Below are 13323 nucleotides of genomic sequence, written 5' to 3' on the forward strand. Positions count from 1 at the left end.
TACAATATTTGCCATCATGGATAAATCAATTGGCTGTTATAGTTCTGTGTACGATGTATGCAACATTATTCAGTAAGAAATATAATCATGTCAAAATAATCTATTTGGACTGCCTGTTGGCTAATCTAATATCCAATTCTGGACTATGTCGACATGGTGTTGTTTTGAATAAGTTATTTTAATCCACTTATTTTATTAGTTGGATTATACAAATTGGTTATATATTATCATTAAAATATGGTCATATTTTCTTTCAACCAATTATGTCATATATCAGATTTTTATTAACATCCTAAGTGTTCTAAACTTTGTTGCAAACACACACTAAACACAGTTGGTCGAAATGACATAGTGTAGTTTACCTCCGAGGTCCAGAATTGCTTTCAACTGTTTTTTAATAAAACTTTTTGGTAAAGCATGGAAGAGTGCATGATTTACAGATTTACAGATTTTTACGCCTCAATGGTTCAAATTTTGACGATATTTAATCATCGTTTTCTTTACCATTATCCTTTACCAACATGACCTGCTTAAGCGTCCTCCCCAGGTGTTCTATTGTCTTCCTCTTCTACTTCTTCCAGGAACCCGCAGTACAGCAATTCTTCGTTATCAACGTCTCGACGTTGAATATAACCAAACCATCTTTACCTACGCTCTCTTATTTTGGCATCCACTAATATACTAAACTTTCCCTAATATACTCATTCCTAATTTTATCCTTTTTTGTTACTCCACTCATCCATCTAAGCATTCTCATTCCTGCCTGCCACATGCATTCGTTGTTCCTGTTTCTTTTTAACTACCCAACATTCAGTCCCATACATCATAGCCTGTCTTGTGACTGTTTTATAGAAGTTTCCCTTCAGATTCATTGGATTTTTCTGTCACACACCACACCACTCGCTTCCTTCCAGTTCATCCATCTAACCCTAACTATATTCCATGCATCTCTATCCATTTCCCCATTACTTTGTAATACCGATCCTAAGTACATACTTAAAACTCTCAATTTTCACAATCATCTCACTATCCAAAGATATACTTTTATTTGTAGTAATTTCATCTTTAAACGAACATTCCAAAAATTCCGTCTTTGTTTTTAAACCTTTTTCCTCAAGAGCTTGGTGTCCACCGTTCCAGTTTTTGTTCTAAGTCTCTTTCACTATTTCCTACTAATACTACGTCATCAGTATACATTAAGCACCAGGAAATGTTACCCTGTAGTTTCGCCGTTATCTGATCCAAGACTAATGAGAATAAATAAGGACTAAGCAGCGAGCCTCGGTGCTATCCTACTTTCTCATGAAACTTATTAGTCTCTCCCAGACCTGTCCAGTTGTTACTCCCTCATACATATCTCTCACAATCTTTACACATTCATCGTATTCACTCTCTTATTGGGTTATTGGGGAGACACCATAGAATCTCTCGAGCAACTCTATCACATGCTTTCTCAAAATCAATGAATATTCAATATACAGAGTGGGCCGAAGAAAAGAGTCCACCTCGATATTTGACAGTATTTATCAGATTTTAAGGAAATGACGAAACAGGTCGGTTTTGGATATAAGGGGGACACATTTTTACGGTACATACATTTGTCATTTGTCAACCCCCTCCCTTCCACTTCCCCCACTCTTATTTTTAAATAGGGAATAGAGGTCGTGTGCCAGCTCATTTGAAAGGTTATTCAATTCTCTATTCAGTAATATAAACATTAACATAATTATTTATACAAGGTCTCCAAGAAAAAAAATTTTTAATTAAATTAATTGACACAAAAAGAAGAATGGATATAATTTATTTACTTCAAAATACATTCTACCGCTGTCACAAAACCGGAAAAAAAGTTTTTTGATAAATAAACATTGCTTTTCGCTTAATTTCAATGTTCAAGCTGCCACCCATCTGCCCCTTGGTAGGTTGAATATTGAATTTAAGCGAAAAAAATTATTTATTTGTCAAATAAACATTTTTCTCTGTTTTCCGTTAGTAGTAGAATGTATTTTGAGTTACATAAATGGGATACACTCTTCTTTTTGTGTCAATTAATTTAATTCAAAATAATTTTTCTTTGACACCCTGTATAAATAATTATGTCAATGTTAATATTACTGAATAGAGAATTGAATAACCTTTCAAATGAGGTAGCACACGACCCCTATTCTCTATTTAAAAATAAGGGGTGGAGGAAATGGAAGGGAGCGGGTTGACAAATGACAGATGTATGTACCGTAAAAATCTGTCCCCCTTATATTTCCTTAAAATCTTATAAATACTGCCAAATATCGAGGTGGACTTCTTTGGCCCAGTCTGTATACATTTAAAAATATTTAGAATTAAGTATTACATAATATATACAAATTATGGGTATATTGTATGTATTTATTTTGAAGATGGGTTATGCCAAATCCGGTCAGAAAGGATGTGGTATCCATTTAAGGCAGTTTTCAAGAGCATTTGTGATTAAAGATGAGAACACTCTAGTTGCATTTGTGACAATTGACACATGTATGATGAACCATCCCCTAAAACAAGCGGTAAGTATAAAAAGATTATTTTTTATTTCAAAAATTGAAGAAAAAGATCTTCTGTGTAAAAGGTATATTAGTTTAAAAGCCCCAATAAAGGACTACATTAAAATACAGAACGTTTTCGCTCTAAAGAGAGCACCATCAGTGTTCTAAGCAAGCTCTACATGCTAAGTTACCAAAAATACATGGCTTAAAACACTTAAAATGCCGACCAAAGGTCTTACATTGGCATATTATTTATTAAACCCTGGCGATGGGTGAAATTTAAAAGGTATACCTCACTCAAGGCACCATATGACTATACCACAAGCATGTGGGTGGTTGAGTTGATTTCTCAGTCTTCACAAAGAGAAATCTACTCAGCCACCCACATGCCCGTGGTATAGTCATATGGTGCCTTGAGGTATACCTTTTAAAATTTCACCCATCGCCAGGGTTTAATAAATAATATGCCAATGTAAGACCTTTGGTCGGCATTTTAAGGGCTTTAAGCCATGTATTTTTGGTGGCTTAGCATGTAGAGCTTGCTTATAACACTGATGATGCTCTCTTTAGAGCGAAACGTTCTGTATTTTAATGTAGCCCTTTATTGGGGTTTTCAAACTAATATACCTTTTACACAGAAGATCTTTTTCTTCAATATTTGTAATTAATGGTATACAGCCAGCTACAGGAAAATTTTTCCTTATGGATTTTTGATTTCCTTTTCTACTACTTTCGTCATTCCTTCTCATCTCCCATCATTAGGCATATATCTAGCAAATAAAACATCCTCATTAAGTGAGCAAATGGTGTACTGGATCACTTTGGTAACCTATCCATCAGGGTCTCTGATGCTGATGACCAGAAGAGCCTCCTCCAAAAGGATGGCTAGACAGATTGTTTTTCATTTTATAGGACTAAGCATGTCATACGCTAAACTTACCAACACCAAAAAAAAAAACCAATTCTCAATATAAAATTTATTTCTATCACCCTGTACAAATTTAATAAGCAGAAGAGGAGATGAAGAGATAAGCGATGAGTTTTACACTCGATATACAGGGTGACCCTTTATAGAAAAGAGGAAGAGATCTACAGATAAGCGACCACTTCTAAATCTTCTGGTCATTGTCGATCACTTCTTTCATACAGGTAACAAATAAACAGGTGACAACTCTTCTTCGGAAAAGAAGAAGAGATCTAGGGATAAGCAATGAGTTCTTACAACCATCTGGTCATTGTCAATGACTTCCTCAGGAAAGAGGAAGATACGTAGAGATAAGGGATGAGTTCTTATAATCCTCTGGTCATTGTCGATACCCTTCTTGTACTTCTTCTGCACCCCCAAAATCAAAGAAGGCCCTTCTGGTCATCCGTATCGGAGACCCTGATAGACAAGTTACTATTCTCAGACGTTTGGAATGAATTATTTTAGTTTTTTAGGAACATACTTTTGATCATTACAGATTTTTTTACTGGATTTTAGGTAATAGATAAATTGGATCTAAAATATCCCAATGTATTTACTCTAAAGAATACAATTCTCAGTGGAACACACAGTCACAGCACACCTGGAGGTTTCCTCAAGGATGTAATGTTGGACATACCAAGCTCGGGATATTGTAAAGAAACCTTTAACGCATTGGTAGCAGGAATTGTAAAAGTAAGTAAAACTCTTTTGAAGATTACATGTACAGGGTGGTTCATCTTATTCACCTCGGTGCCTGTACGGAAAACCAGTTAATATTAAAAAAAAAATTCTTCACAGAAATATACAGGGCCATTAATACTACAATCTAAAAATAATGTAAATTATAAAGGGTGCTCCAAAAAAGAGTGGTATATCAAAGTTATATTTTTTCTTATGGAATGCCCTATATCTGATGACATTATTGAATTGAACTTAAAATATACTATACTTTTATAAGGGTTCCCTCCTCCTAAATACAGGGTGTTTTTATTTATTTCGATTTTTATAAAAATGTAAGGTTTTAGAAAAAAATAAATATCTACGAATCTAAGAATCAGTAACAAATTCTTTCTTGGATCTTAATAATATACTATTTAGCATACTTAAACAGATGCTTATTGCAACCAAGTTTCTTACAGGGTGGTCAAAATATGAGATTGTTCTATTAACAAATTCAAGCTGTAATAACTTACTTATTTTAAATGGAACACCCTATATCTTACTAGTCTATCGCGTAGAAAATTTACTTAGCTTTCAATTTGTATTAGGGTTTCCTATACCTTTCTTTTTACGGGGTGGTCAAAATATTAGATTGTTCTATTAACAAATTCAATCTATAATAACTTACTTATGTTAAATGGAACACCCTGTATCTTACTAGTCTATCGCGTAGAAAATTTATTTAGCTTTCAATTATTATTAGGGTTTCCTATACATATCTCCCTTAATTTTTTAAATATTTACAGATTTCCTAATTTGTAAGCTTTAAAAATTAGAATTTAGAATCTATGTCGTGGTTATGTACAACACATCACCAACACCGGCAATATACTTGGACAAGATACTGTCATTAATAAAATTTTCATTGTTATCTTGTAATCACACAGAGTGTTGTATTATTTTATTTGATTTTGGCCTACATGTGACATTGAATAAAATGTTTATATTAAACTGCACACCCTATATTAGATGCCGTATTCTGGAAGATATTTAAATTATGTTTCATTCCGTATAAGTATTTTCCATATCTTAAACAGACGGTTATTAAGTATATTTAAGAACACCACTTTTTGTTTGAATCTTTGAATCGCAATTACAAACAATTAAATGCAATGGCTACTATGACGAAAATGAGCCTATTGTACAAAAATATGTAAAAATGGGTATTTACAGAATATCATGGGACTTTATATTTAAAGAATAACATGTGTATTGAGAATGTTTACATGTAATTGAAGAGATTTTAAATATCTTCCATTATAAGGAATATAATATCGAGTATGTCATTTAAAATAAGAACACTCTGTATGATTTAATGATAAAAATGTGAATTTTATTAACGAAGGTATCTTGACTAATTGCCGGTGTTGGTGATGTGTTGTACATAACCACGACATAGGTACTTAATTCTAATTTTTAATGCTTACAAATTAGGAAATCTTTAAATAGTTGAAAAATGAAGGGAGATAGGTATAGAAAACTCTAATAAGAATTGAAAGCTAAGTAAATTTTAAGACTAAACTAAGTAAATTAAAAGACTAGTAAGATACAGGGTGTTTCTATTTAAAATAAGTAAGTTATTACAGCTTGAATTTGTTAATGGAACAATTTAATATTTGACAACCCTGTAAAAAATAGGTACAGAAAACCCTAATATAAATTGAAAACTAAGTAAATTTTCTACTCGATAGACTAGTAAGATACAGGGTGTTCCATTTAAAATAAGTAAGTTATTACAGCTTGAATTTGTTAATAGAACAATCTCATATTTTGACCACTCTGTAAGAAATTTTGTTGCAGTAAGCATCTGTTTAAGTATGTTAAATAGTCTATTATTAAGATCCAAAAAAGATTTTGTTACTGAAAACCTTACATTTTCATAAAAATCGAAATAAATCAAAACACCCTGTATTTAGGTATAGGGAACCCTTATGAAAGTATAGCTTATTTTTTAAGGTCAATTCAGTAATGTCATCAGATATAGGGCATTAAATAAGAAAAAATAAATCTTTGGAATCTAAATATACCACTCTTTTTTGGAACACCCTGTATAATTCACATTATTTTTAGATTGTAGTATTAAAGGCCCTGTATATTTATGTGAAGAAATTTTTTTTAAATATCAAGTGCTTATCAAATAAGATGAACCACCCTATATATTGTTTGGCTCAATAAACAAGTACCATCACTGATTTTTCTATCAGGGTGTATTATTAAGAATGTCCAATCTCTGAGTTGTAGATTCTAAACCTAAAAATTAGGTGTTTTATTTAAAAAGTTATTGTTATATAATGAGTTACAGGGTGTTTTATTTAAAAATTTATTAAACTATTTGTGCCCAGTACTTTAAAACTGTTTGACATAAATATCCTTTTTATACTTGGCAGAAAGAGTAGGTTTCGTTCAGATGGCTTAGTGGGCTGAGGCGCTCGATCGGCAACTCTAGTGGATTTACCATCGAGGTTCTATCATCGGCCAAGACATTAAAAAATAAAAAGGTCAACGTCGTAGTATAAAATTCTGTAGAATCTATGGCTTGGTTTCGAATGATCAAGGTGTCTGGTCGGTCTATGGAGGAGCGGTACGGCAAGGGATAAGGGCTTGCGGCTTGGTGATACTTCTCCATAGAATAGATCCCTACCGGAAGCGCGTTGACTCCTAATAACAGTGTATGTATATAGAAAGAGTAAATACTGTACACGCTACTAAATTATGGTCATTATAGGGGGCATTGAATGGTTGGTCCTTCCAAAATTCTACGCCACTGGCGGAATTTCTATTTTTGCGCAATATTTCGATTCTCCAATACTTTCTATGTAAATAATATACTCTTCACTAGTAACGATAAAGTCATTAGTTTTAGAGATATTTGAAGTTAAACATGTCACGGCACAGATATGTATTATACTGCTTAATTTTAAACTTCGAATATATATCAAAAGAATAAATATTTAATCGTTAAGGATGACGAGTATATTATTCATTCTTAACGATTAAGTCATTAGTTTTCTAGATTTTTGAAGTTAAAAATTAAACGGCACAATACATTAATCACAATAGCTGTGCCGTGGCATGTTTAACTTCAAATATCTCGAAAACTAATGACTTTATCGTTACGAGTGAAGAGTATATTATTTACATAGAGAGTATTGGAGAATCGAAAACTTCCGCTAAAATAGCAATTCCGCAAGTGGCGTAGAATTTGGCAAGGGTCAACCAATCACTTTCCCACTTAGTAGGGAGTACAGTACCTATAATTGCTGCTAAGTATGACAAATATATGTCAAACGGTTCTAAAGTACTGGGTACAAATAGTTTTTAAACTTTTAAATAAAACACCGTGTAGTTCAGTAACGAGTCACAGTCTATTTAAGTGATTTGGGTTAAGTCTTAATATTTTGACGTCTAGAATCTACAACTCAGAGATTGGACGTTCTTAATGATACACCCTGTATAAGTTTTCTGTTTCTTCATAGTACAATTATTTTCAAATTTATTCTGATTTAGTCCATAGATAAAGCATACAACAATCAAGTTGAAGCAAGAATCTTTTACAGCACTACTACAGTAACTAATACAAACAGGAACAGAAGTCCAGCTGCTTACCTCTATAATCCAGAATCAGAAAGAAAAAAGTAAGTGTAATACTAGATAATAATACTTTAAACTTTATTAAGTATAATAAAATTAATAACGTACAAAATACTCAAAATTAACATTTATTTCCAAATTACCATATAAATATAATTTTAATAATTCTGGGACTCAAAACATTGTAATTTATTTTTGCTTATTAATAATAATAAATTGTACAAATAAATTCTATTTGTCACTCTAAACACAAATAAGATGTTGCTGTTCTTTACGACAGTCTCCTGGCGACTAGTGTCATAACTTTTATACTCGCATTTTAATGGCCATCATTAATAGTGGAGTCAATGGAGTTTTTACTTAGGAAAAAAATCAAACAAGAGAGGACTGTTTATAACTTCATTAAGAAATGTATCATAAACAACACATCAAAAAGTTCTACTCCAAAAAAGTACGTGCTTATTTTTTAATAAAACAAATTAACTGCAAAATTAGTTGTTTTTTAAAATACCTGCGAAAATATAAATCTTAGAAAAAAACTGGACTGACCATTGAAAAGTTAAGGAAAGTTTAGAAGAAAAAAAAACATATAAATAGTCCAGAAAGCCACTGCGCATCCGCTAGGGAAAATATTCTAATTCGTATTTTTTTAACAATCTTACTCAAAAAGGACCCCTTTTAACAAATTTGCATGTTGCCAGGACCAAAAGTTGATCAAAAATTTTTTAAACGTTTTTTTTTGTTTCTTTCTTAAAATTATTTTTTTTGCATGGAACAAAATTTTTTTAGGTTTTTTGGATCATTCCAAACAGAAAAGGTCTTTAGTGACTTTTCTCTAAAGTTGATAGTTTTTGACATATAAGCGATTAAAAATTGAAAAATTGCGAAATTAGCCATTTTTAACCCTCAAAAACTATGTGAAAAACTGAAAATTTAAATGTTGCCAAGGTAGATAGATATTCTTTAAACATCGATTGATGAACTCCTAAAGAGATTTTTGCAATACAATATCAAAAACCCCTTTGTTTTTTAATTGCCAATCAAGCGTGCGCGACACTATTTTCCACCGTTGCATGTGTATGCAGTATGGTGCAAGTGAAAGGAATAAATTCGTTGTTTCGTAAACCGGCGACTTTAAGCAAAAATCCCGAAACAGGTCGATTTTTATTTTTAAGTTATGATATTGTGACATATATGGTATACTAGTGACGTCATCCATCTGGGCGTGATGACGTAATCGATGATTTTTTTAAATAAGAATAGGGGTCGTGTGCTAGCTCATTTGAAAGGTTCTTCAATTCTATATTGAGTAATATAAACATTTACATAATTATTTATATAGGGTGTCCAATAATTTAATTTTTTTGTCAATTTGCCAAATTATTTAATTTAATAAAAATTTTTTGGACACCCTGTATAAATAATTATGTACATCTTTATATTACTGAATAGAGAATTGAAGAACCTTTCAAATTAGCCAGCACACGGCCCGTATTCTCATTTAAAAAAATCATCGATTACGTCATCACGCCCAGATGGATGACGTCACTAGTATACTATATATGCCACAATATCATAACTTAAAAATAAAAATCGACCTGTTTTGGGATTTTTCCTTAAAGTCACGGATTTACGAAATAACGAATTTATTCCTTTCATTTGCACCATACTGTATATACATGCAACGGTGGAAAATAGTGTCGCGCACGCTTGATTGGCAATTAAAAAACAAAGGGGTTTTTGATATTGTATTGCAAAAAACTCTTCGGGATTTCATCAATCCATGTTTAGAGAATATCTACCTACCTTGGCAACGTTCAAATTTTCAGTTTTTCACATAGATTTTGAGGGTTAAAAATGGCCGATTTCGCAATTTTTCAATTTTTAATCGCTTATATGTCAAAAACTATCAACTTTAGAGAAAAGTCACTAAAGACCTTTTCTGTTTGGAATGATCCAAAAAACCTAAAAAAATTTTGTTCCATGCAAAAAAAATAATTTTAGGAAAAAAACAAAAAAAAAAACGTTTAAAAAATGTTTGACCAACTTTTGGTCCTGGCAACATGCAAATTTGTTAAAAGGGGTTCTTTTTGAGTAAGATTGTGCAAAAAATCCGAATTAGAATATTTTTCCTAGCGGATGCGCAGTGGCTTTCTGGACTAAAAACGTACAAAGATTTTTCCAAAATTAAATCTACAGCTTCTATAATTTTTTTATTTATCAAACGTATAAAACGTGCTACATACTTATCTATATAATTTTACGTACCTATATAAATTTGAAAACTACACAAATTATTTTTCAACCATCATCGTACTAAACGATGTTTAATTAAAAAAAATCTCAAAAATGTTATTTAAATGACATGACGTCTCAAAAAATTAAATTTTTTAAAACTTCGTAGTTTTTTAGAATTACTACCATTTTTAAAAGGCTATCACTCAAGTTTAAAGCTAAATTACAATACTAAAATCACAATAAAGATGCATTAAAAATAAACAAACCAAGACACGTTACATGTTACGAGGAGCACTCCCGAATCATGATTTACAATGTATAAACTTTGGAAATCATCATTTAGGATTTACAATGTATGTACATACAGGGTGATTGATTAATGGGGTAAAGCTCAATAGATCCGCTATAGCAATAGATAGCAATAAAATTTAATAACAAAAATTGTAGCCAACTCTGAGCTTCACATTTTAAAATTAATTAAAATGTTATAAGGTGTTCGATAACTTAGTGGCAGACCAAACTTATGTTTTTTAAATGGAACACCCTATATTTTATCTTATATTCGAAATCTTCTTAACTTTGCGATAACAAAAATATAACATTGAAGTCTAGGGTCTTCTTCTACCTTGCATAAAATCTATCTTAATCTCTCTATCTCTAATAAAACTTATAAATCAAAATATTTTAGGTATGAGACTGACGTGGACAAGGAGCTAGTTCAAATAAAATTTGTGAGTACCAAGGATAACGTTGCAATTGGTGCAATCAACTGGTTTCCGGTACATCCCACCTCAATGAATAACACCAACTGTTTGGTGCATTCAGACAATGTTGGATATGCGTCTCTTCTGCTAGAATCTAGTGTTAACACAGACTCCTTACCAGGTCAAGTGAGTACTCAATATATTGACCATTAGAATTATTCGTTGTCTTCAATTGGCGTATATTCAGCAGGAAGTATGTACTTAAAGAACACCGCACACACCATGTGGAAAATAAACTGCTCGTCAAAAGTTAGAGCTACCTATAGAAATTTATGCTCATTTCCATAGTTGATTTTTTCGTGAACAGATTAACGGATTCCGCTAATTTTTTTATTATTTTAGATTTTTCTTTAGTATTTACACAGTTATCCAAAGGTTTACTTAAACTTCTTATTTGTACTTACACCGGGTGGAAGAAAATAAATGTGTTTCTTATGTTAAGTTTGAGACACCCTGTAGGGAGGACGAGATGCAAATGGGAGTATACTGTAACAAAATAATTATTGACCGACCCTCGTATACCAGCTCCCGTCTCCGTACAGACAGAAATCGATGTTTCGAGATACGACGATGCAGCGCCGATAAGGACGTGCAAGTGGTCTCATGGACATAGCTAGATAGAGATATACAGAACGTTCGGGAATGACGGCTAGAGTATATAAATTGGGACGGATTTTGTAAATAGTTTAGTGCAGTGGCGGCTTTTCTTTATGTGCTGCTGAGCTGCAGAACTACCAAACAACCATAGCAAATCTTAATTATTAAAGAATAATTAATATAGTTTTATTTCAAATCTGCCATATTATCATATTAAACATCAACTGTTAATAATAATTCACCAACAACGATGATTAATATTATTTTTTTTACGTATTTACTCCTCTAGTGAAACCGTATAATTTTTTTACGTATTTGGTGCTCCAGTGAAGCAATCTTTTTACGTATTTGCTGCTCCAGTGAAGCCGCGTCGATTAACAACCGAAACACTGGCAGCGGTAAAATGCATTTATTAGGCAAACGGCGATCTTAGCCGATGTGCTTCGGCAATCAGCTGATTAACGGCCTCGGAAATGTGTTTGCGAGCTGCAATTCACGACAGTTATTCGTGACCGTTGCATCTGTGCCGTGTTTAGAAATTCTTAGGTTACAATTTTGACTGTAGAGAAATTCCATGACTGAAGACCGACTTGTAGCATTAACCATGTTGTCAGTAGAAAAAACACTTATAAAAGAAATACCAAACTTTAATGAAAAAGTTATAGACAAGTTTGCTTTAAAAAAATCGACGAATCGAGCTTATTTATAAAAAAAATAATATATTTGGCTCTGTGTGTAGTTAGTTCGTAAGACCCTATAATGCAATTATTGTTGTGGCGATTTTGTTTGTAGTGTTTTTTCGTTTGCATTCCTTAGTTTCGCGTATTTATCGATAAAATTCTACTAAAAACATAAACTATAAAACAATTACTAGTGTGCCATAATGTACCATTGCTATTTTTGATATAATTGGATTTATCTTCAATTTGAAAAGAAGAAAATCGGTAAGTTCTTTATTATTTTTTAATAATATATGGTATATAATGAATAAATATATGGTGTAAAATATCAAACTAAAAGCCTCGTTGTAAAATACAACGATTAAAAGATATTGAATTAAAAAAAACCAAAAAATACTGCAGAACTACCAAATTTTTGAGTCACCAGCCGCCACTGGTTTAGTGTATAATATAAATTCGTCTGTAACTTGTATAAATAAAGTCGTATATAAATACGAACCGCTAGTTTTATTGTAATTATAAGTAATTACAGCAGTCACGTTATAATACATCAGAATCGTATTATAGTCTTATGTTTTGTGAACATTTTGTTTTATGAATGTCCCTGATATCTTTAGAAACAAAAAGAAAATAAACGGTTTTGTAGTTTAACATGTGTTTTAACCGAAACAAAAGTTTGAGACACCTTTGAGATAGGTGGTTTTACTCTTTATTATGTGTTTTACCTGACTACATGCGATACGTGAGGAGGCTATGTCTTATCATAACACACATGAAATAAATTATTTTCTACATATAGTGCGAAAGAACAGAGTGTTTAAAGAAAAAAATCTCTGTACTGTACCTCTCGCTATTTAGAGAGCCTCCACGTCGTAGACACCAAATCCGTACTTATTCTCAAGAAAATTTTACCCCAAAACATCACAGAGCCTCCATTAAACAATCTTGTCTCTTTTATGTTGCGCTGTACATACCGCTTACCTGGTCGACAAATAACTCTTATAGGTGTCGATAAGAACCGTTTACCTTATGTGCCTTTCTGTTTGTAAAGTTTTGTTAACTGTAATTTTTTATTATTAATTTAGTTTTGTTTAATAACCAATTGTTTATGTTTAATAATTTAGTTTTGAGTAAAACCATCTAAATTCTTTATTTATAAAGTTATCAGTGACATTCAAAAAACAAAATATTCAGAAAACGTAAGACTACAATACGATTCCAATGTATACTATTAACATTTGTACCTC

General features: G+C 31.9%; 1 protein-coding gene across 3 annotated transcripts in view; it reads left to right on the plus strand.

Moving 5' to 3' along the window:
- LOC114324889 (neutral ceramidase) overlaps positions 1-13323 on the plus strand; it is a 65558-nt gene that overhangs the window by 23579 nt on the left and 28656 nt on the right. For all 3 annotated transcript variants that reach the window (XM_050662861.1, XM_028272788.2, XM_050662862.1), the window contains exons 3-6: positions 2397-2540; positions 4003-4179; positions 7714-7841; positions 10724-10925. In XM_050662861.1, the coding sequence (XP_050518818.1) occupies positions 2397-2540; positions 4003-4179; positions 7714-7841; positions 10724-10925 (651 nt within the window). The remainder of the gene's footprint in view (positions 1-2396; positions 2541-4002; positions 4180-7713; positions 7842-10723; positions 10926-13323) is intronic.

Source organism: Diabrotica virgifera, chromosome 9, assembly GCF_917563875.1.
Source record: "Diabrotica virgifera virgifera chromosome 9, PGI_DIABVI_V3a".
Lineage (NCBI taxonomy): Eukaryota > Metazoa > Arthropoda > Insecta > Coleoptera > Chrysomelidae > Diabrotica > Diabrotica virgifera.